The sequence below is a fragment of the Notolepis coatsorum genome (genome assembly GCF_963971535.1).
Source record: "Notolepis coatsorum genome assembly, chromosome: 11".
NCBI lineage: Eukaryota > Metazoa > Chordata > Actinopteri > Aulopiformes > Paralepididae > Notolepis > Notolepis coatsorum.
The window spans coordinates 16,325,240-16,350,705 of NC_140175.1; the positions used below are offsets into that span (position 1 = coordinate 16,325,240).

At 41.6% G+C, this 25,466-nt stretch overlaps 1 protein-coding gene across 4 annotated transcripts in view; it reads left to right on the top strand.

Annotated features, from left to right (window-relative positions):
• Positions 1–25,466, top strand: part of sbno1 (strawberry notch homolog 1) — a 65,951-nt gene that overhangs the window by 33,772 nt on the left and 6,713 nt on the right. For 3 of the 4 annotated variants that reach the window (XM_084325403.1, XM_084325406.1, XM_084325404.1), the window contains 19 exons: positions 1,253–1,388; positions 2,662–2,767; positions 4,191–4,344; positions 5,113–5,295; positions 6,499–6,596; positions 7,553–7,698; positions 8,585–8,794; positions 10,537–10,707; positions 11,271–11,440; positions 13,738–13,869; positions 14,435–14,570; positions 14,821–14,933; positions 15,412–15,483; positions 15,836–15,935; positions 16,896–16,970; positions 18,733–18,879; positions 19,195–19,289; positions 19,986–20,072; positions 20,882–21,019. In XM_084325403.1, the coding sequence (XP_084181529.1) occupies positions 1,253–1,388; positions 2,662–2,767; positions 4,191–4,344; positions 5,113–5,295; positions 6,499–6,596; positions 7,553–7,698; positions 8,585–8,794; positions 10,537–10,707; positions 11,271–11,440; positions 13,738–13,869; positions 14,435–14,570; positions 14,821–14,933; positions 15,412–15,483; positions 15,836–15,935; positions 16,896–16,970; positions 18,733–18,879; positions 19,195–19,289; positions 19,986–20,072; positions 20,882–21,019 (2,469 nt within the window). The remainder of the gene's footprint in view (positions 1–1,252; positions 1,389–2,661; positions 2,768–4,190; positions 4,345–5,112; positions 5,296–6,498; positions 6,597–7,552; positions 7,699–8,584; positions 8,795–10,536; positions 10,708–11,270; positions 11,441–13,737; positions 13,870–14,434; positions 14,571–14,820; positions 14,934–15,411; positions 15,484–15,835; positions 15,936–16,895; positions 16,971–18,732; positions 18,880–19,194; positions 19,290–19,985; positions 20,073–20,881; positions 21,020–25,466) is intronic. The other variant, XM_084325405.1, reaches the window with a different exon arrangement.

Sequence of the window (25,466 nt, forward strand, 5' to 3'; positions counted from 1 at the left end):
AACCACATTTTCACAACTTTTATTTAACTACATTGCAAAAGTAGTATACTTTTCAAAAAAAGTGCTTCATTTATGTGCCACATCTGCAACATCTCCTGCAAAAAGTGCTTCATTTATGACTGTGCAACAACTGCAACATCTCCTCTTCATTTCAATATAAAAATAAAATAAAAAACAAACGAGTGCATGATGTGCATCTGAACATTCTAACATCAACACTTGAACAAAAAAACACATTTATAGTGCAGCTGAGCTTATGAAAAAGTGCTTCATGTCTGCAACAACAGCAAATCACAGCATCTTATTAGCACTTATTGTCCACTCTTAACTCTCAAACATCAGGGGGGTGGGGGGCAGACAGGCCTAGCCTACATACACACATCTAATGAGCGATTGCACTTCTTTGACTGGGCAATGGCAGAGAAAGAGGGTTCATAGGAAGTGAGGGCTACCCGCAAACAGTGATGCAAATGCTCATTTGTCAAGGAGGCACGGTTGCTTGTTTTAATGGCATTCATGTGAGAGAAACTGTATGTTGAGCCAAACATTGTTAGCACAGATATTGCCAGCGTTTTTATTTTGGGGAATGTCTTGACATGAATACACTTTATCCAAAATGTTGTGGTGGATTCATTCTCAAGTGCCTGCTTCAGAGCAGATGATGCTTGCATGTCAATTATTTCAAGTTGCAGGAGACCTTCATCAATGTGAAGTGATGCAAGGAACTCTTGTCCTTTTGTGGAAATAGCAGCTACATTGGCAAATGGGTTGCTCACAAAATGCATCAATTCTCTGGACATGTCAAATTCATCAAATCGACTTGCAAAGTTTTCCCTCAATTTATCAATGAAATCTGTCATTAATTGAGTGATTTTTGGCTCAATTGTGCGTGTTAACGTTGACATGAAAAGAACGTTTTTTTTTTTTTTTAATTATCATGTAATCTTTGGCGGGCCGGTCAGAATCATCCCGCAGGCCGGATCTGGCCCGCGGGCCGCCAGTTGAATAGCCCTGTTGTAGAGCAATCTTCCATTTCTTGGGTATGTACTTTTCGGCAAATCTTCTGAAAATATGGCAAGGGCTTAAGACGTTAAAGTCTTAAATTTAACTTAACCTGCAGATACCCTGATAGAATCATTGTGTTGTTTTCTTGTTTTTATCTAACCAGTGGGCATGCATAACTAATGTAAACATACCTGATTTAGAAACCGTTCAGAAACTATGAGTTTCCTTAACCAACTGCTGCCATAAGATCGTCTATGACGAGTGTCACAAAGCCAAAAATGTTTGTCCAATCGGATCGTCTAAACCTACCAAGACTGGACTGGCGGTGTTGGAGCTGCAGAACAAACTCCCCAAGGCTCGGGTCGTGTACGCCAGTGCCACAGGTGAGGCAGACGTGTGATCTCGACACACATCCTTTCACAATAAAAAAAAAATGCTCGGGTAGAGGTCTAAGCACTCGCCTAACCACCACAGAGACTCTAGCTTTGAACCCAGCTGCCAGCGGTACCTCCGACTTGGTCAGCCGTCCCTATGAACACAACCGGCAGTGTTCGCGGGTGGGAAGCCGGTGCAGTATGAGTCCTGGTCTGTCGGGGCGCCCGACTGTTCAGCAGGGAAGCGATCTGGGGGAGGTAGCATGAACCTCTGCACACGTTACCTTCCCCCAGTGAAACGCCTCACTGTCGGGTGAAAAGAAGCAGCTGGCGACTCCACATGTACCGGAGGAGGCGTGTGATTAGTCTGCAACGACCAGGAAGGGAATTGGCATAACGACTAAATTGGGGGATGGGAGAAGAACAAAAAGATGCTCTGGCTCTCTCTAAAAGACGTCTGGAGAAAAGAAACGTGAGATGACTTGACTTTTGGCAGCCGAAGGCAGCGCTTTGATTGGCTTTGATTTCAAACGGCAGTTTGAACAATGGCCGCTGGCGCACGCTCCAACACGTCCCCTGATGAGGCACTCTCCTCCGCTCTAGCCGTGCAAAATCTGACCCATTTCTCTCACGACGATGCCCCACAGCGCTGCCAGGCTTCTTACTGACATGTTGACAGCTGAGCTCTGTCTGGAGCAGCGGTGGGGAATTTTTGGGAATCTCACGATTTTGATTTAGACTCTTGGGTCACAGTTGAGATTAAAATAATTTTTTTTTCCTTTCAGGCAATTCGATGATTTGATTATAGATTGATATTAATTAATTCAGTGACGACAATAACATTGTAAAAAAAAAAATGGCCCCAAGTTTATTTTCTTATACAGTAGCTGACTATTTTGCATGCGTGTCCTAACTAGCAACAGAATTCCAGTGAAGGCGTCTAGCGTGCGAGTCTGTCTTTCTGCTCGGCTAAGGGCCAGAGGTGTGGCTACACCAGATAACAGTGATATCGGTGCAGAGCCGGAACAATTTGACATCACACTTGACATTTATTTCAATAATATACATACACATTTTAACATGGCCAATAGGATGTTTTTGCGGCCTGTAGAGGATGGTGTCTTTCGTGCATAAATCCATTGTACCCAGAAGAAGTTGCAGCTGAATAATGAGGAATAGCCCAGTGGATCAGAGATGATCTTCCTCCTGATTATAGTCTGTAAAAACCAACCCAAGTGGGAGTCGGTGAATCGGTACTGAACATCCGTTTGATGCCGTCTAGGTGCCTCTGAACCTCGAAACATGGCCTACATGAACCGGCTGGGCATCTGGGGGGAAGGAACCCCCTTCAGAGAGTTCAGCAACTTCATCCAAGCCGTCGAGCGCAGGTGAGTTCCTCTTTTGTGTACAACAACATGGTCAACATTACATTCCAAAGGATCGATTCAATGTCCCCGATATGACTCGGGCTACGTTCACACTGCAGGCTAAGTGGCCCAAATCGGATTTCTTTGCTCATATGTGACTCGTATGGTCCTACATCAGATGCAGGTCAGATCTTTTGCTACGCGACCTCAGTCTGAACAAGTCACGCGACTTTCATGCAACTTTTACGTCACTCTAGATCAGGGGTGGGCAATTATTTTTCCCGGGGGGCCGAATGAGCAACTGAAAATATGTTGGGGGGCCGGGCCAAAATTCCAAACTCAATTATGCATAATATACATTTTATTTCTATATAAAAAGCAGTAAATGGCATTGTTTTGACCCCTGGTAAGAGTGTATGTTATTATTTGGCAATTAAAAGGTGAGGTTAGCTTTCAAAAATATAATTTATTCAAATAGAATTTATTTCCAAAATGATAAACAAAATGTGAAACATTAATAACAAAGGGCATTTTGAGTTTCATATACTATTGAAACAAGGATTTTCTTAGCTTTCTAAAGACATCACATCATCTTATAGCAAAAATAAACAAGACATTTCACTGAACTGTGTAAAGAAAAGTGTCCCAGTTTTGTAGCCTTTTTTACTTTACATTACTTTAAACATTTAATGTTTTCAGAACTGTGCAAAAAAAAGAAAAAAAAAGATCAAGTGTCACATTTCACTTGTTATATTTCCACATTTTAGTGTTCATCAGTTCTTTTTTTTCATTCAGTGTGAGAAATCCAGTCTCTGTTGAGCTTTAACAAGTCCATCAAAGTCAGGTTGCATGTCTGAGGTGGAGATGCGAAGCACAGCTGCCAGATGTTCATCAGTGAGAGAGGATCTGTACCTGGACTTGGTAAACGTCATGACTGAGAATGTCTGTTCACATATGTAGGTGGATCCAAAGAGAACCAACATCTTCTGAGCATGTCTCCTAAGCGTATACTGTGCGTGTGAACGTTGATATGAAGAAAAAAAAAGTAAAAAAAAAAAGTAAAAAAAAAATATTCAAAAAAAATATTTTTTTTTATTTATTTTTTATTTTTTTTTATTATCATGTAATCTTTCGCGGGCCGGTCAGAATCATCCCGCGGGCCGGATCCGGCCCGCGGGCCGGACAATGCCCAGGTCTGCTCTAGATTGACATTTGTCACAATTTCTTTATGTCCATCTTCTTTATTGTTAATTTGCGCATGTGGGTCAGTTCAGGAGCGTGACCAGTTCACACTGGAATCTGATATTTGCCACATTTTAAATAATGTGAAAAATCTGATCTGAGCAGTAAATCGGAATTGACCACCAAGGCTTGCATTGTAGCCTTACTGTACTTCTGTACTGGCTAGTATTTTGACATCTTGTTTTCTTCCTTTGCATTTTAGAGGTGTTGGTGCCATGGAGATCGTTGCCATGGATATGAAGCTCAGAGGAATGTACATCGCCAGGCAGTTGAGTTTCACAGGTGTGACATTCAAGATTGATGAGGTTCCTCTGACTCTGAATTACATCAAGATGTACAACAAGTCTGTGCGCCTGGTAAGCACCCTCTAATAAGCTTCTGAAATGGCACTGTTGGTATTCATCATCATTCCTCTTTTATATTGATAATAAAACAAGGTTCCTGTGCCCTAAGGATAAGCAAGAAACTCAAGCCCCTTAGCAAACATCTATGCTACTCATAGTGGTAAAATAAAAAGGTCATGTGTGTATATATATATGCGCGTGAGTGTGGTGTTCGATACGAAATTAACCTGGTTTAGGGTAACTGATGTAGGGAATAGGATATGATCCTGGTTTAGGTTTAGGGTTAGGGATGTTCGATATTGACTTTTTTACAGATATACCGATATTGTCCAACTCTTAATTTCCGATACCGATATATGCGGGTTTCCCCCCAAAAAACACAACATTATGCATACTTTTCACAATAAATTAAATAAGAATTTGTTCTTACTTGCTTGCCTGGGTAAATAAAGGTTAAATAAATGTTTAAAAAAAAAAGAATTGAAAACCGATAGCGATCATTTCCGATATTACATTTTAATGCCAATATTGGCCGATAATATCGGTAGGTCGATAATATCAGACATCCCTAGTTAGGGGGGTAGGGAATAGGATACAAACCAGGTTTAGGGTAAGGGTATAGGGGTACGAAATAGGATACAAACCTGGGGTAGGGAATAGGATATGAACCTGGTTTAGGGTAAGGGGTGCAGGAGGAAATGGTTAAAATGTGAGATGCATGTCAAACACACAACCATAATATAATAACCATAAACTCATACTCTGTCTCGTCTACTTCAGTGGGTGAGCGCACGTGAGAAGTTCCAGCTGGCTGCGAACCTGATGGATGCAGAGCAGCGCATGAAGAAGTCCATGTGGGGCCAGTTCTGGTCGGCTCACCAGAGGTTCTTTAAGTACCTTTGCATCGCCTCCAAGGTCCGCAGGGTGGTCCAGCTAGCCAGAGAGGAGGTCAAGAATGGAAAGGTGAAATTGGCCAATGAAACCTATGCCTGTCAAACCACGAGTCTGTTAGATCCTCACTGAAGGTTATGTCTCCTTAGCGATGGCCACTGCTGTCAGGGTTTGTGTGTGAATCTATAGTAGACACTAGGGGTGTAGCGAAGCATCGATCCTAATGTGACTATTCAACTGCATCGATTTGAAAATGTTAGAATCTATTCGAATTTCTTAAAAAAATATATATATATATATATATAATTTGTATTGTTTTTATTGACCTATAGTCCATTCATGCTGAGTGAATCAGTTCCCCCAGCCACATTTGTGTATTCAAATTTTTTTAGGGAATTAACTGATAGAAAATTAATCGAATCGTGGTCAAATGAAGAGATTTCATGATGCATTGAATCGTTGCCTGAAAAATCGTAATCTAATCGTTGGGAGGTCGAATCGTTACACCCCTAGTAGACACTATACTCTACTTAAGCGTCTGTCACAATGTGTTACATTAACACACCCTTCCTGGATTTGCACATAATGCTCAACTGTGAGCATCTGAACATGACACTGTTCATATTTTTTCCACAATTTCACACCCATGTTACATATTCTATTCCACTTTATTTGTATTCTAATTTAGTTTATATATTGTGCTACATCCTGCACAACTGTATAGCCCTGTCCTATATTATATTCTATTGTATTTGAATTCTAATTAATAACATTTTAATATTGTCTGTTAATGTTGATGCACCAAACGGCCTAGACAAATTCCTTGAATGTACAAACTTACTATAAATGATGATTTGATATTTGATTTGATTTTTATTTAGTACATACAATTTATACAAAAGTATAAAAACAAGGGGTACAAGGATAACATGTGAAAGTCTGTCGACTTGTTTCCAACATGGTCCCAAGAAGAATACAATAAATCACAAAAAGAGTTAAGAAGATAAGATGGATACAACAAGTAGATAAAATAGACGAGACAATTTTCTGAAAGAGCCTCATTACAGCATGTTCCTGTTCTTCAAGAGTGGTGGCCAAGCAGCACCCACTGTAACCTATTGTTGCAGATGTCGCTTCACACCCCTCTTGAAGACAGCAATAGTGGGGGAGTTTTGGATGGCCCTGGGCAGAGAGTTCCACAGATAAACTTACTTGGGCAATAAAGAGCTCTTTCTGATTCTTGAGAATGCTGCTGACGTGCCGTTCCCTCCGCAGTGTGTCGTCATCGGTCTTCAGTCCACGGGAGAAGCTCGAACTCTCGAGGCCTTGGAGGAAGGAGGAGGCGAGCTTAACGACTTTGTGTCCACGGCGAAGTAAGAATTGACAGTAACCACAGCTTAGACGGGGTATCTGCAGGGTATTAAAACTTAAAGTATTAAATTCATAATTCTCAATTTAAGGTATCAGGTATTACATTTTGGGGGGTGGCAGCTGGTGGGAGATCAAATTATATTTAATATCAAATGTTTTTGTATTCAAGTTTTGTGGGCCTAATTGGTGCGTCTGGAGAGAGCTTGTATGGAACGTGTGAGAATTTAAATAGGCGCGGAAGTGCAGCCAACAGTTTAGTGTCGCTATGTGTTTACTTTTTTTTTTTTTTTATCCCTTGTATGGTCGTAAAATTGTATTAAAAAGTCTTATTTCACTTGTTGAAACCTGTGGATACCCTGTTAGAGAATTGTATATACTCGCAAGATTTCTATATGCATGCTACTAGACTAGTATTCTTCTTTGATGGGTGTTTGATGGGTGATTAGACTAACTTTGTTATCCCCAGGGAGAAATTCTGTTGTTTAAAACACTGTTGTTCCTTCCTGTAGAGGTGTGCTGCAGTCACTGGTCGAGATCGCACTTCTGTTTAAAACACTGTTGTTCCTTCCTGTAGAGGTGTGCTGCAGTCACTGGTCGAGAAGCACTTCTGTTTAAAACACTGTTGTTCCTTCCTGTAGAGGTGTGCTGCAGTCACTGATCGAGAAGCACTTCTGTTTAAAACACTGTTGTTCCTTCCTGTAGAGGTGTGCTGCAGTCACTGGTCGAGAAGCACTTCTGTTTAAAACACTGTTGTTCCTTCCTGTAGAGGTGTGCTGCAGTCACTGGTCGAGAAGCACTTCTGTTTAAAACACTGTTGTTCCTTCCTGTAGAGGTGTGCTGCAGTCACTGGTCGAGAAGCACTTCTGTTTAAAACACTGTTGTTCCTTCCTGTAGAGGTGTGCTGCAGTCACTGGTCGAGAAGCACTTCTGTTTAAAACACTGTTGTTCCTTCCTGTAGAGGTGTGCTGCAGTCACTGATCGAGAAGCACTTCCCAGCTCCTGACAGACAGAAGCTCTTCAGTCTGCTGGGCATCGACCTCTCGGCCAAAAAGACTCCCTCTCCCATCGTCACCGCGGCCGACCAGAAGGGCCAGAAGAGGAAAGGTGGGCGGCCACATTCACTAGTGACTTAAAGGTGCTGTAACGATTGTTTTGTTAAAATATGTGTTGTATAGCTCTACGTTACGACAGCCATCACTGATGTAGACCGTTTGGTCAGTATATGGGTCTCCCAGTCCCAAAATACATTTCCTGGTATCCCTTCTCACTTTATCCAATCAGGTTAAACCCTAGATATATATATATTTTTTTTTATATGTTATATACTTATTTCAAGAAATCTTGTCAAGCTAAATTTGCTGGCAGATCATTTTACTTGTTTCAAGCACATCCTTGTTTTTATTTCTTATTTTTGTCAGAGCAGTGTAGAGTTCTCTCTCCTGATTGCATACAGTGGGAACTGGATACCAGAGAATGTATTTTCTGCTTACTGCACTCTATATCAGTGATGATTGTTGGAATGTAGAGCTATTATTTTAACATGTAGACCACTTATTTTAACAAACACAGAAATACCACTTGCAGCACTTTTATTTATTTATTGAATGTTTATAAGAGGACAAGATGTAAAACATACAATGGGATGAAAAAGAGATTGTTGGCCAGAAGAAAAAATTTAAGAAAAGAGAACTCTGTGCAACTAAAGATGGAAAAGCAAAATATAAAATGTGAGCGAGAATGTAGACTTTATTGAATATTTTAAAAAGAATCAAGTACAGCCACACTGCCTGTTGTCTTGCTTTCACTTTCATATTGACAGTTGTTGGAAATCACCAGGGACGCTTTTCTTGATCCTCCAATCACGGCTGTTGCTTCCCTAAGTGTGTACGCCTTTCAGATGGAGTTCCCAGCATTATTATTATTGTTAGAAGGCCTTGTGCCCCAAACGTATATACCTCCTGCAACAGCCGTTCTGTTGTTCTCCCCGCAGCTTCAGACGCCAAGAAGAAGCCCAGGAAGAAGCCTCGTAAGCACGGCGGTCTGTCGGGCACCAGCTCAGACGAGAGCCAATCGGAGGAGTCGGACAAGGACTCTGAGAAAGACGACGAGAGTGACGACAGCTTCAAGTCCATCAGCTCGGGAGACGACGACGACGACTTCAACCCCTTTAGGGACGAGTCCAGCGAAGACCAGGACGACGGTGAGAATCACTGTGGTCTTCTTCTGGTTCACTTCCTCTGGTCCATCCTCCATCCAATTTGCTGCTCCCAGCAGTTGGAACGAGATGCAACAGACTTGGACAAATCGATCCCCCCCCTCACTACTTTTAAGGACTCTTATCGCAGAGTTGTTTACACACACCTGCTACTGTCACCCAGCATTTTAACCTCTTAGGCATGGGGCAAAATGGGGCTATTTCTTTCTCCTTTTTTGACGATTGCATACCCAAAGCAATTTGCGATTTATTATACTTTATACTTATAGCACATGCATGAGTGGTCTCTTTTGAAAGGTAACACTCTGAAGTTTCTTACACAATAAATAAAAATCACTTTGAGTCCTAATGAAATAGAGTAACAGAGGTTTGAACACACTGGAGTAAAAGTTGCGTACTCTCATTTCTGTTTAGTGGTTGCCAGATGCCTGTTTTTAAGTTCCAGCTAGGAGCTGGAAAACATAACGGTTCCATAGCCTGAAGTCTTATGTACGGTAGTACAGGTCCAAAGTTTATAAAAATCCCACGCAAAATGTGTGTTTCACAAATGTTTTTGTAATGTGTACCGGTAAAGATTCTGCGTGATTATCCAAAATGCCCGCCCACTTTCACTCGGACGTGCGAGTCAAAACAAAGCCTGTTCTCTTCATCGCGTTTTATCTTGCAATCTATGAAAAAAGACTATCTTGGAAATGCGCAATGTTTAGCGTGTAATAAACTACAAACTACAGCGTGTGGAAACAAACTATTATTCCCATGCTGGACTACAAGTAATGTTTGTCAAAATTAGCCACACCATGTCTCTACAGCTATAATACAGAACACATACACAGCTTCGTAAACATAGTGCAACGACCACGGAAACGACTAGAAGGCTGGCATTCTAAGGATAAGTAATATGCGTGGGAGTCAAAGGTTAATTTACCTGCCTGTTTGATTTTTTTTTAATAATACAATAAAAATGTCACCCCCCCCCCCCAAAGAAAACCACATTTAAATAGATGAAAAGCGTGCCCCCATGCATGTTCAGGGTTGCATCATCACGTCCTCTGCATTTTTTATGCTCCTCGTGCAAAATGACGTCGGCAAACGTTGCAGAGGGGAGAGATATGAGCTCAGTTTTTTTTTTATAAAAGAAGATAATTGACGACAAGTCTTGAGTTTTCCTTTTCTTTAATAAAATATTAGACGTGGGCGGCTAGGTGGCGCAGTGGGCAAGGCGCTCGCCACCAACGCAGGAGATGCTGGGTTCGAGCCCAGCTCTCTGCGTTGCTACCATCTTGGTCGTTCATACTAATCCAATTGGCAGTATTAGGGGGTGGGAAGCTGGTGGGTGGGGATCGGACATTGTGGACAGCGACTCCTACATGTCGGTTGGTGCGCCTGCGCAGTAGAATCGGGAAACGACGAGGGCGGCGTGTCCCTCCCACGCAGACCCCCGCCGCTGAGAGATCGCGCTGTTCAGGTGAAAAGATGCGACGGCTGCCTCCTCGAGTACCGGAGGGGACACGTGATGCAAGGCTTCGTCCACATTGCAGCCGGCTTGTGGGAGGCGTGGCCAACGGCGTTCGACACGGGAGGGTAGAATTGGACTATACGGAATTGGGGAAGGGAGAAAAATAGGAAAATGGGGAGAAAAAGTAGATAAAAAAAAAAACAAATAAAAAAACATATACAAATATTAGACGTATAATATAACGCTGCCGATTTGTCATTCCTTTTCTTAGATCCGTGGCTCATTAGAAAAGAACCAAAGAAGGGTAAAGAGAGGAGGAAGAAGAAGAAGAATAGCGGTATCGACCCAGACTCCATCCAGAGCGCTCTGCTCGCCTCCGGACTCGGATCCACCAAACGGGCCTTCAATATGCCTGTTGTCCTCGCGCCCCCACCTGCCATAGGTAACCACACTCTTTCATTCTATATCTGTACACATATCCCTTACCTACTCTTACTAGTTACACTGCTGGCCAGTATGACTTACTACCACAGTGTCTTTATACCTGTATCACTGTACATATTAATACTACAACTCTGTACATGCATCTGATTAGCACTATTACTCGGTAGTACTAATTTATGTTTTTTACCCAGTTTAATCGCCTGTACATTGTATATTACTATTGCACTTTACTGTTATATTTGCACTCTGGTTGGATGCCAAACTTGTTTTTGTTGTGCTGTATGATGACGATGCATTTGAATCTAATCTAAAGGCAAATAATCGGACAATGGACTGGAACTCTTGTCATTTGATGTAGCTGTGGACTTGCCTGTTTTTCCACATATTGTTATTTTGGTTGTGACGTCGGCAACCTTAAAATTCAGTCAAGGAAATTAAGTCGAATTTTTCAAAAGGAAATGTGTAGGAACCTTTCTATTGGCTATATTAGAAGGCCAGTTGAAATGTTGAGTTGTAACAAGAGGACTGTCGATGACCTACTTTATTCCTTTTGTCCACTAGTCAAAGTGGAGAAGGAGGACAGCTGTCTAACCAGTCAGGAATCGGTGGAGGACGCGCAGCAGATGAAGAAGGATCTGCTGGAGAAACTGGAGAAGCTGGCGCAGGAGCTGCCTCCAAACACTCTGGACGAGCTCATAGATGAACTAGGAGGACCTGAGAATGTGGCAGAGGTACCGGCAGCATCTGTGCTCTCTTGTCTGTGGTATTAAATTATATATATAATTTGTTTATCAAGGTGCAGTGATGTGGAATGATATACAAAATCTAATAGAAACATGTTCCACTTTAAATATATTTAAAAGTAAGCTTAAAAAAGAACTACAGATCCTGTAGTCTATAGTATCCATGTGTATTTGTGTAAAGTCTTTTAAAATGTCCCACCATTATAATAGTTGTATAATGCTGTATTGTATGTATCTGTGTGTATGAGAGAGGGATATGCACATGTGTTTGTGCATAATGTGGGGGGGGGGGGGGGGGCGGGGGGGATTTTTTTTGTGTAGTTATCCTATATAGGTTTAAGAGGGGAGGTCGCTTATAAGCCCTTGGGTTTTTTGACCTTTCCTGCACATTTGAACTGTTCTTCTTTTTACTTATTTTATTCCAGAATGTATGTTTGTAAGTGCGAATAACGATAAACAATATATACCGGTATATATAATCATTCAAAAGTTGACTAGAAAACAAAGCAAGAAAATTACTTGAATTTTGTTCAAATACTTTAAGTAATAGTTTAAGATTAATAAGCACATCTTGTAAACCATTAAAGGAGAGTTGCAGGTTCTCAATGGCTCGTTGTAGACTAGGCAATACGATACACAATAGTATCATCTGCATAAAGATTAACTTGACAGCCACTCAAAGATGAGACAATATTATTAATATAAATGATGCATTCTTAACTCAATGGACGGGTCGGGTTAACTCGCCGACGCTTGAGCGCCAAACCCGAGAAAAGTCGGGTTTTCATCGTTATTTCTTTTATTCGATTTCATTATCCATCCAGGGAGCCTGGTGTTATCATAGGGAATGAGTCTGAGATCACAAAAGTGCAATCTCGGGTTCAAAAGGTAGGCGATACGACTTGAGGCGTGACCTCCCACGCGTTACACTTCACCAATGAGAGCCCTCGCTGCCAAGTGAGAAGAGGGCCACTGGCTGTCTCTGCACGTGTCGGAGGAAGCGTGCGGATACTTCAGGGTTCCCTTGTACCGACCAGTAGGAGAACATGCGCACAACAACCAGGTAGGGGAGGGGGGGGAATTGGCACAACTAAATTGGGACGGGGAGAAAACTGAAATCGGAGAAAGAGAGATACCAAAAAAAAAAAAAAGTAGCCGATACTTCCACCTGGTGAGATTCGATCGTCATTGCAATTCCAACGTAGGCAGATGAGCCAGGGAGACTATGGAGCTCCGGCTGAGTGTATAGAACAGGGATCAAAGGAAAAATATCAAAGGATCAAAACGTGAGTATACTCTGGTTTTGGCGCTCAGCGCATGGCGGCGAGACCCGACTATACTCGGGTATGGCGCCCAATGAGTTAAATGTCAAGCAAATCTCCTCTTGCTCATGTATTATAATGTATTTATTTGCGTGTGTGAGGCCCATGTTTTTTTTTATGTCTGGGGCTAAGGGCTAAATTGTAGCAAACTGGGCCAAACAATGTGACTGTACATTGATAATTCTACAAATGTGAATAACTGTCTTAATTAGCCCTGATGTTTTTTTTTATCCACTTTCTCCTTTTTCTATTTTTCTCCCATCCCAATTTCGCATCGCCAATTCTCTCCTTCAATTCTCTCCTCCCCTGTCTTGAACGTTGCTAGACTATGCCTCCCACTGGTCGGCTGTAGTGAGGATAGAAGCCTTGCATCACGTGTCCCCTCCGGTACACGAGGAGGCAGCCTGTCTCATCTTTTCACCTGTACAGCACGGTAGTGGCGAGGAGTAACGCGTGGGAGGCTCACGCTGCCCCCGGTACTTCCTGACTCTGCTGTACAGGCGTCACCGAACCGACCTGTAGGAGTCGCTGTCCACAACGTCCAATCCCCACCCATCGACTTTCCACCCGCTGCCTCTGCCAATTGAGATAGTATGACGGCTGGCCCAAGCCGCAGGCAATGCTGACTCCGGGAGTCGAGACCGCATTGGTGACGAGCGCAATCTCTGCTACGCCACCCAGTCGCCCCCCCCTGATGTTAACATGATTCTACCTTGTAATAATGGTTACTTAAAAATGCATCCCCAAATACAAACAAGTTGCACTAAAATAAACCAAGTAAGAGTGTCATCACTCTCTGGAACCCTTGTGGAGGGTTCTTGTGGAGAGATAAATATGGCCTATGGGCCCCACGTTTCGTGGCCCTAATCTAGACCAATGGAGCCTCACACCAAGCAACAACCATGGGATAATGCCTAATGGTGGGATAATAACGGCTTCACTGATCTTTCCTTTCTCCTCCAGATGACTGGTCGTAAAGGTCGCGTGGTCAGTAATGACGATGGCAGCATCTCCTACGAATCGCGCTCTGAGCTCGATGTCCCCGTGGAGATCCTCAATCTCACAGAGAAGCAGAGGTTCATGGATGGAGAGAAGGTAAGACCAGTGTTGAGAGGATGGAAAGGGGAGGCTTTCTCATCGAGGACATTGGGCTTTATTATTGATCCGTAGAAATGTTGGAACTTGGTCACAATTGGGAAGTTATTTCACCACTGTATATTTTGGGCATATTCATCAATGTTGTTTTAAGAGTTGGAAGTATTTGGAAGTACAGTTTTTGTCACGGATACTGTGATTCGGTTTTCTGTCTTTATGGCACCATTTTTAATCCAGTGAATCACTCATGTCTGAGCTTGTGTGACGGAGCTTCAATAACGGATGCGTTTTTTCCAGTGCAACCAACATTTACAAATGATATGTCCTTGAAAGTTTTCCATTGGAAACACAAAACTGAATACAAAGGACAACAGACATCAAAACAATGTGACAGACAAACAAACGGTTTCAGAAAGAAATTATAATAATAGTAACTGATTGGACATTTTAAGGAGAAAGATCACCCTCTTGCGACTTTCAAGTGAAACATTCGTAGAGAAATTGCAGCAAATAGAAAAGTTTTGATGTGAAACGTGACAGACTTTTCTTTCTTTCTTTTTACCAGAACATAGCGATCATCTCGGAAGCCGCCAGCTCGGGTATCTCCTTGCAGGCCGACCGTCGGGTGAAGAACCAGAGGAGAAGGGTCCACATGACTCTGGAGCTGCCCTGGAGCGCAGACAGAGCTATACAGCAGTTCGGTCAGTAGAAACTTGGGTTTTCCGGTTTCAAGGTTTTTCAGTGGAGTTTCTGTATATTATGTAGTGATGTCCAGTTTACAGATGAGTTAGAGGTTGCAGTGGTGTCTAGTTTACAGAGGAGTTGGAGGTTGCAGTGGTGTGTTCTGTAGGGGGTTTTGGTAGTGAGCTTGATCATCCAGCCTCCCAAAAATATTTAATTTTGTTGGAATTGTTGGTTCTAAATGTGTTTTTTGTTTCTATTGACCGACAGGGAGAACGCACAGATCCAACCAGGTCACCGCTCCAGAATATGTCTTTCTCATATCAGAGCTTGCTGGAGAGCAGAGATTTGCATCTATTGTTGCCAAAAGACTTGAAAGCCTGGTACGGTCCTTTTTTCCATTATTGTTGTTTTTATTATTGGGGTATCTGGGGTATTAAAAAGCCTTAAGTATTCAATCCATACATCTCTATGGCCTTAAAAGGTCTTGAATTAAATTTGCACAGGTATTAAAAAATGGGAGGGGGAGCCCAGCTGTGATACTATGATGAAATAATATTAAATATATGAAATGTTTTTGTATTCAAGTCATTATCTTTTGCGGCGGCTTGGTGCTTCTGGCGAAAGCTTGTATGGAACGCACAATAATTTAAAGCAGCTGCCAGTTCAGTGTCGCTAATGTGTTATTTTTTATTTTCTTGTTGCTATTTTGCTCTTAAGTGGTATTAAAGTCTTAAATTGACTATACTTAAACATGTCTACTGTTTATGCTGATGTGAAAAGATTGTAAATATTTCTATGGAAGTTAGAAGTTTTCACTGAAGGCTAATGAGCAGCTGTATTTGTGTCTTCTCGTAACAGGGCGCTCTCACTCATGGAGACAGGAGAGCAACAGAAACAAGAGACCTCAGCAGGTTCAACTTTGATAACAAAGTAAGTACATTAGGGTAGGAAATGAACGGGGACTCGGCAAGAATGCTCCTGTGAGTTCATAAAGTTTCCCCTGAAATTGGGATTATGGCTGCAAAGAAATCCCCTGAAATAAATTTGGTCAGTCTCTCCACATTCATTGTATAATAATAATAATAATAAACGTATATACAATAATAATAAATGTCTTGTTCTATCCTCGTATTATTGTTACAGATTTGTTCTTCATTATTGCATTATAAACGAGAATTAAGTTTTAAATGCCCCTAAGGGCAGGGAAGGCACCTTCATGGTGTTTATGAAGCATCTGCTTATTTGTTTTTGTTACCAACCTTTCTTCTCCTCCACAAAACAGTATGGCAGAACTGCTCTGGAAATTGTGATGAAGTCCATCGTAAACCTTGACATGCCGTTAGTGTCGCCTCCCTCAAACTTCGATGGGGATTTTTACAAAGGTATGAGTCACTGGGTGTTCTAAACTTGGCACAGGACTTCCCCCTTTTTAAAGTGGAACTTCGTTCCAATTTTGGAATTCATATTATTATTCCTCTGGTCTAAGACTGTACAAAAATATTAGCGAAAATGAGCAACTTTTCCAAATCCATAAACTAAGGTGTGATGTAAGCGGGTATAAAGTCTGACTTTTATAGTTTTAAAATTTTTATAGATTAGAGCATCGAGGGAAATGTTCAGAGTCCATAGGTACATGTTCTGATTCACAACTGAGACACACTACTATAGAATAAAGCAAATTTGGATATAAAGAATAAAACAAACTTTCTGTTCGGTCCAATAAAATCAGCCTCTCATTCATTGTCAACGGGGCAGCTCCAGACTTCATACCTGATGACATCACTAGTTTGAGTCCGTCTTCTTTGGTCTCTGGGTTTGGGAGAGCATAGATCCTGTTCACAAAAATAGATTGACTGTCTTAGACCTGGGCCCAGGAGTTCAAAACACTGAATCCCTATTGATTGATTGATTGATTGATTGGTTGATTGAACATTTTTATTAACAGATTGCAGAATGGGTACAGTACAGCTCAATACACACAATTGTTAAGGGGATGCAGACCAGAGAAAGACTTTTGTCTTGTTTACATCAGGGTCCCCCATTTTCAATTCATGAGTTTAAATGAATGAATACAAATCTGATCCAATCAGATAGGGATTACAAGTTTTGAACTCCTGGGCCCTGGAGATAACATTGGAATTCTCAATTTGAGTGGTATTTCCCTTTTAAGCCACTAGAATTCTATTTTGTGCCGGTTGTCTGATCAGACTCACCCCGAACATGTTAATCTAATTAGTGCTTACTGTTGTGTTTTTATAATTAACATGGAACGCTCAATCATCATCAGTATCTCTAATCATCGATGCCTTTTTTGAGTGATCTCTTGTCTGTTTCCTCTGCAGAAATCAGATTTGGATTGGTAGGAGTGGGTTTGATAAATGTGGAAGAGAATTCTGGTATCCTGTCACTTGACAAAGGTGAGTCCTCTCTTCAAAAACAATGAAGTTGTGACTGTTCCTGACTCTTGATTTCTATTGGTGGTCAATGTGTTTGATGTAAGAAGAGTGCAGTAATCTGTAGGTATGGGCAAAACTCACAGAATTGAGAATGGTTCACAGTAGGTTATAATTGTTTTTACTTAACACTTTCAGTGCCACCAGGGGGCGCACGACTTAGTGCTTGAATGCCACCATCGGCGCCAATGTTAACGTTAATATCGCCTAATCTATGTTTTAAATTATGGCTATGTGTCTAATCTGCCCGTCGCTTATCAAAGAATCATTTTCCAGTCAGTGTTGTCAAGGCAGATTGTTTTTTATCGCTTCATTTCCGTTTGAGAGCATTTTGAAAAGCACCCGTTTTTAGGTGAAAAACAGCCCATTCTGTGATAATCGCCTTTTACTGGAATATTCCAGAACGTTTATTTGTCGGCCTATTTATGAATCGTTTTCAAATAAACGCTAGATGATCAATAGTATACGTGCACGCACGTTCGAGGCGCGCGCTGATAATAGCTGTTTTCATTTCCTCATGGATTTTACAGTGAAACAGCTGGAGCACATATCAGAAAAAGCTTATATCTTCATGAAAACGAGTCCGATTATCCTAATGTAACGGATATGTGCCGCGATAGTGTGACTACGGCACATAGAAGTGTGTAAAACTCACTCCCCAGAGGCATACAAACTGAGCGCTTAGGGGGGAGTTCCCTTCTTGGCGCAACGGTTTGTTATGTCGGCTCCGGTGCAGACGCTCAGGGTTCGACTCCCACTCGAGGCACGGTTCGAATTCGTGGCAGGTGCTAGGTGGCACCTGCTACAGTGGTGCCGTTGACCCGGATGCCTTGGGTGGTGTGAGTTTAGGGGGGGTGAATGTAACGGATATGTGCCGCGATAGTGTGACTACGGCACATAGAAGTGTGTAAAACTCACTCCCCAGAGGCATACAAACTGAGCGCTTAGGGGGGAGTTCCCTTCTTGGCGCAACGGTTTGTTATGTCGGCTCCGGTGCAGACGCTCGGGGTTCGACTCCCACTCGAGGCACGGTTCGAATTCGTGGCAGGTGCTAGGTGGCACCTGCTACACTAACACTGATAACATAGATTCCTTATCTGACATCAGATGGTATCCAACTGGTATATTCCAATTCCTGATCACCATTCGAAAAAATCGATAAGTGTATATATCTAACGTGTATACAGTAGGACTCATGATCCGCGGCGCTCAGAGGATCCAGAATTAACTCTGGTAACCCCGGCTGCATCAGTGGACTGGAAAATGTGGACTGGAATATTTTTTTCCCCCCATCCATTTTCATTGAGTCCATTCCAAAAGGGTGATTTACCATCTGGGAGACGATAGGGGGCGCTTTTTTCACATCTGATCGCCGTCGGCTCTTGGGTAGGCTAGGGTAGGCTCGCGTGATGCAATATGATTTCAGATCGCAAAAAAAAAAAGAATCCGAGAAATCTCGTGAGTGGCTTTCAACGTAACTATCGTAAACACGAGATTAGCCGTGAGTGGCTCTCAAAGTGTTAATAACAGACTGTTATGCTACCTGGCTAGCTACCTGTACCCAGCATGCTGTTCAGCGGTGTAACCGTTAATAGGGTCCTATCTCAATACACCACACAGTGTAGGTGCCGTTAGAAACGAGGGAAAATATATTTTATGAGACTACTATATTTAACTATTAAATTTTTTATAATTCAAACTTATGTATTGTTCATTGCTGTTCCAGACTACAACAACATTGGTAAGTTCCTGAACCGTATTCTGGGCATGGAAGTCCAGCAGCAGAACGCCTTGTTCCAGTACTTCGCTGATACGTTGGCTGCCGTGGTCACGGAAGCCAAGAAGAACGGCAGATATGACATGGGCATCCTAGGTGAGACTGCAGTGTTGTCGTTTAGTCCGATCAATAAAGTTTTTTTCAGATATGACATGGGCATTCTAGGTGAGATGGGGAGTATTGTCGTTTAGTTGGAGATCAATAAAGGTTTTTATTCCAGATACCACAGGTTCACAAGTGGGGCATAGAACAGTCTTTGATGTGGAGGAGATTGTGGTAGAATGGCCCCAATGACCTATTTCAAAGTAATTAAATGCGGATTTCGATGCTCCTATATGGAGAATACAAGATTGGTCCCAACATGCATGAAAAACACCAACTATAATGTGTTCTCATCTTGTGCTCTACTAGATCTGGGCTCCGGTGACGAGAAGGTGAAGAAGACTGAATGTAAGAAGTTCCTCACGCCAGGCTACTCTACGTCGGGACACGTCGAGCTTTACACAGTATGTGGAGTCAATTAACATCACTCTGCAGCACTTTACACAGTATGTGCAGTCAATTAACATCACTTTGCTGCACTTTACACAGTATGTGGAGTCAATTAACATCACTCTGCAGCACTTTACACAGTATGTGCAGTCAATTAACATCACTCTGCTGCACTTCTCTGACTATGTTTAGCTTAGGATAGATGTCTACAGTTAATTACCTTAATCAGGTCAACTGTTACATGTACATTAGTACATTTACATATAGTACAAGGGTGTAGGACTGGTTTCATTGTGGGGGCGGCATTTCTAAGCCCAAACACTGCATTTCCTGCATTCTGATTTTATTTTATTTTCTGCACCATGTGTGCCTTTTCTGCATCAATTTATGGTGGAAATGTCTTTATTTGTGTAAAGGAAAAGACAACATTCAGGTACCCTCTGACACAAATATAATGCAGTAAGGCTCTCAGGCAATGCATTCTGTATTGCTTTCAAATATTTATTCTCCTGTATTATATATAGTTACAGGTAAAGGATATATAAATGTTTTGACCCCCTTATTTATTACCTCTTTTGGGCAGGGGGAGGTTGTCTTTCATATTAGCTATATTTTCTTAGGGGGATGGGGGGGGGCTCTTCCCTAAACCTACACCTATGCACTAGTGGTAGTTCTCCACTGACTCTGTCCCCGTTTGCCTCGTCTCCCAGGTGAGTGTGGAGAGGGGGATGTCCTGGGAGGAGGCCACCCATGCCTGGGCGGAGCAGAGTGGGGCTGACGACGGCTTCTATGTCCAGGTACGGTCCTCTTGACGTGATGAGGGTCCAGCTCACACTGGAAGAGCTTCTGAGAAATGGCAGCGTTTGTGTGTGCAGGTGTTTTTCTTTGAGATACAATCTCGACTACACACGTCTCAACGCTAGGAGCACATGATCATCTCATTGCTGCATTGTAGCTCACTGTTCTCATTTTACTCTGTATTGTATATATTGACTGAATATTAATTTACTTACTTTTTACTTAATTACTTTTTCTTTTACTGTATGTAGCACACTCAGGGGCTCATACAGAAACAAGCATTTCATCATAAAGTATTCTGTATTTTATTATGACAAATAATAAACAAACTTGAAACTGGAACTTGAACATGACCATTACTTGGTAGAATGATTCATGAATTCCATTGAGCTGTTGCAATGAAATCTTGGGAAATTGTCTGAATTCTAATGGCCTCACCTCGTGTGAACTGTTTATTATTATTTTAAAATGTTTTACTTGTTTATTTGCATTTTTCAAACAATTAGTGCTGTATATAATTGTTTTGAGTATTACAAAAACAGACGTTGCTAACATTACACACACATTTACACTTGCATAAAAACAATAAAACATGTACATATAGTAATAATACAAAGCTGCTTCACAAAGTGGTTATTGACATCTCATATTAGTATCCACTAGTTGTCGAAACCTGCAGATACCCTGGATAATTAATTGCTTACCCAAAAAATATGTCCAGTCAAAAGATAAAATGGTTTAACAAAGAATAAACCTAGTTTGTCTGATTTTAAAACGACTTCACTAAAACCTGTATTTTGACCTCCAGGTGAGGAACAACAAGAAGACGGCCATCTTGGTGAAGGAGGTGAACCTCAAGAAGAGGCTGTTCCTGGTCTACAGGCCCAACACAGGCAAGCAGCTCAAACTGGAGACCTATGTGGACATCAAGAAGAAGTGTAAAAAGGTAACTACACACATTTATACAACGGCATGCAAATTTCTCTATTCTGATTGGCCATTTACACGTCTTTATTGGCAACAATCCACGGTCCTGGGCTCAGGACCCGCCCACAACCGAATCACATATCACTCCCCGGCTCACTCCGGGAGAAAACAAGATCGCGGACAACAAATGGTTATGTTGAAAGCACCATAACGACTAAATATGAAGCGATTCTGTCAAGGGGAATGTGTTAGTCCTTTAAACAATGTTGGATGATGTAATTGATGGGTCTTGAGTCAATCTAGAACAAAAGAAAAATCGCGGATTGATTGATTGATTAATTGATTGATTTAAATTTCTTCCTTCCTACTTTCTACTGACTGCAGCGTTCTCTCTCACACTGTCCGACGCTGGCGTACCCACAAACACACACACACACATACACACACACACACACACACACACACACACATACACACACACACGCACGCACACACACACACACACTGTGACACACACACACACACACACGCACACACACACACACACACACACACACACACACACTCCTGTCTGCAACAGCGGGGGAGTCAGACTGAGAGAGAAGCAGCGCTGTTTTAAGTGAGCATGGTCTATTGAATTGATTGATTGGTTGATTGCTAATTTTATTACTGTACCCCTGGTTTCCAACTGGTTAAGTTTAGGCTAAAAGAAATAAATAAAAAAATAGGGCGAAGAAAACGTTTTTTTCCTATAGGGCAAAGAAAACGTTATATTTGTTTTACCTACTTTATATAGAAGCATCTAAGAATGAAGTTCTATGGAAAGTAGGTCTGCATTCCCTTAACAATTGTGTGTATTGAGCCGTACTGTATTGTACCCATTCTGCATCTGGTAATAACATTTTCAATCAATCATTCCAATAATACACAGTTGGATGTGTTAGTTGGTTGGATGCACTTCAAGCTGCTTCCACATGAGGCAACTTCTCTCAATCATTCCAATAATACACAGTTGGATGTGTTCGTTTGGTTGGATGCACTTCAAGCTGCTTCCACATGGAGGCAACTTGTCTTTTTTGTAGTTGTGGGAACTACTTTTTCTGGCGGATGGTTTTTTCAATAAATCTTCGATTAATGTGTGTTTATTGTATAGAAATAAGGTTGGATGAATCTGGCAGTTGTATAAAAGCTTTACACCACTTGTAGTCGTGATTTGTGACCAATAAACCATGCCTAGGGGGGTCTAACGACCACCCCTAGGCATGGTTTATTGGTCACAAACCACTCCTGCGCGTGATGTAATGCTTAAATATATATGTATTTTTTTAAATCAAGGTTTTTCCATACTTGTTACTGTACATTTGCACATTATACATTGTATCAATTCTAATCCCAAGTATTGACCTAACCCGCCCGCCCATCCACCCACCTACCAGATCTACTACACCAGGGGTTCTCAACCTTTCTGCTGCCAAGGCACCCCTGTGTCCAAAAAAATATTCCAGGGCACCCCTACATACGATAAAGACTTTTGCGGTCCTGTCTTTTTTGCTACAATGATGACAAAAGTGCTTGCTTTCAAAATAACGTTTATTTAACCCATTGAAACCGGGAAACAAACAGAAAATCATGTATTTTATTTTTAAATACAGAAAAATATCAACGTGCTCTGTTGCAGCTGCACTGTTTTCCATAAAAATAACATAGTGTGACCATTTATCAAACAGAAAATCATGTATTTATTTTTTTAAATACAGAAAAATATCAAAGTGCTATCTGTTGCAGCTGCACTGTTTTCCATAAAAATAACATAGTGTGACCATTTATCAAACAGAAAATCATGTATTTATTTTTTTAAATACAGAAAAATATCAATAAAGTGCTATCTGTTGCAGCTGCACTGTTTTCCATAAAAATAACATAGTGTGACCATTTATCAAACAGAAAATCATGTATTTATTTTTTTAAATACAGAAAAATATCAATAAAGTGCTATCTGTTGCAGCTGCACTGTTTTCCATAAAAATAACATAGTGTGACCATTAATCAAACAGAAAATCGTGTATTTATTTTTTTAAATACAGAAAAATATCAATAAAGTGCTATCTGTTGCAGCTGCACTGTTTTCTATACAAATAACATTGTGACCATTTATCAAACAGAAAATCATGTATTTATTTTTTTAAATACAGAAAAATATCTAAAGTGCTATCTGTTGCAGCTGCACTGTTTTCAAAAAATAAATAAAAACTAGTGACCATTTCTCAAAACAGAAAATCATGTATTTATTTTTTTAAATACAGAAAAATATCAAAGTGCTATCTGTTGCAGCTGCACTGTTTTCTAAAAAAATAACATAGTGTGACCATTTGGAAATATTATTCTAGTGAGGTGACGCTTGTTTATGACATCACATCCTGCCATTCTTTGTTGACGGTCAGGGACACAATGTTGACGTATAAAACAGCTATATATAAATGTAATCTGCAGAGTGCCTTTTACTGTTTATCTGTTAAATACAGTTTTCATTCATTCATTCACATTTTGTATCATAATAATAACAGCAGCGGATACACTCACTTTGTCTGCACTTGGCGAGTAGCCCATCACCGTAGCCCAAGTGTGTAATTAGCACGCTTGTGATCCGGTCTTGAACTTTCCATAACGTGTCTCGATAAATCCATTTGATTCGATCCAGCACTGAATGCATTTAGTAATTATTATCACGACAGCCGCCCGCTTTGCAATTCATTGATAACGGATCAGAGCCGGCTCTGTAACGGAGACGGGACCCGCGATGTGACGTCACACGAATGCGACTTCTCTGGAAATGCGTTGGAAAATCTGTTGGTAAAAGCAATGACGCCTGACGCGGACGTTAAGTTGTTTCTATAATAACTTTACGAAACGTGTGAAGACATTTTGATCGATTTCTTTTTTAGTTCATGTTATTAGATTAGGCAATTATTGTATACACATGAAGCACTAGATAGACTATTTGTTTAGTTAATAGTTGTCATTCTATATTCTTAAAGAAACATTCCCATCAGGCATCTCGCGGAACCCCTGACAGCTCTCCGCGGAACCCCTGTGTGCCGCGGAACCCCTGTTGAGAACCGCTGTACTACACCACTAGATTAAATCATTTTACACAATTGCTGAGAAGAAACACTTGCATACAGAAACGAGCATATTATGGGGTTATATTCTCTGCTTCTGAAAGTAGACCCTCTTATCTTCTCTCTTGATATGTTGCATAATCTTTTTGATCCAAGGGGAGAGTGTAGGAGGGAGAGGTCTCCTGAACAGTATGAGGCGCCTGGCTAATAAAGAGTCTCCTGAACAGTATGAGGCACCTGGCTAATAACGAGGGTCTCCTGAACAGTATGAGGCACCTGGCTAATAAAGAGGGTCTCCTGAACAGTATGAGGCACCTGGCTAATAAAGAGTCTCCTGAACAGTATGAGGCGCCTGGCTAATAACGAGGGTCTCCTGAACAGTATGAGGCACCTGGCTAATAAAGAGTCTCCTGAACAGTATGAGGCACCTGGCTAATAAAGAGTCTCCTGAACAGTATGAGGCACCTGGCTAATAACGAGGGTCTCCTGAACAGTATGAGGCACCTGGCTAATAAAGAGTCTCCTGAACAGTATGAGGCACCTGGCTAATAACGAGGGTCTCCTGGACAGTATGAGGCACCTGGCTAATAAAGAGGGTCTCCTCCTGAACAGTATGAGGTGCCTGGCTAATAAAGAGTCTCCTGAACAGTATGAGGCGCCTGGCTAATAAAGAGTCTCCTGAACAGTATGAAGTGCCTGGCTAATAAAGAGTCTCCTGAACAGTATGAGGCACCTGGCTAATAAAGAGGGTCTCCTCCTGAACAGTATGAGGTGCCTGGCTAATAAAGAGGGTCTCCTCCTGAACAGTATGAGGCGCCTGACTAATAAAGAGGGTCTCTCTTCCTGAACAGTATGAGGCGCCTGGCTAATAAAGAGGGTCTCCTCCTGAACAGTATGAAGTGCCTGGCTAATAAAGAGGGTCTCTTCCTGAACAGTATGAGGCGCCTGGCTAATAAAGAGGGTCTCCTCCTGAACAGTATGAGGCGCCTGGCTAATAAAGAGGGTCTCTTCCTGAACAGTATGAGGCGCCTGGCTAATAAAGAGGGTCTCTCTTCCTGAACAGTATGAGGTGCCTGGCTAATAAAGAGGGTCTCTCTTCCTGAACAGTATGAGGCGCCTGGCTAATAAAGAGGGTCTCTCTTCCTGAACAGTATGAGGCGCCTGGCTAATAAAGAGGGTCTCTCTTCCTGAACAGTATGAGGCGCCTGGCTAATAAAGAGGGTCTCCTCCTGAACAGTATGAAGTGCCTGGCTAATAAAGAGAGTCTCCTCCTGAACAGTATGAGGTGCCTGGCTAATAAAGAGGGTCTCTTCCTGAACAGTATGAGGCGCTTGGCTAATAAAGAGG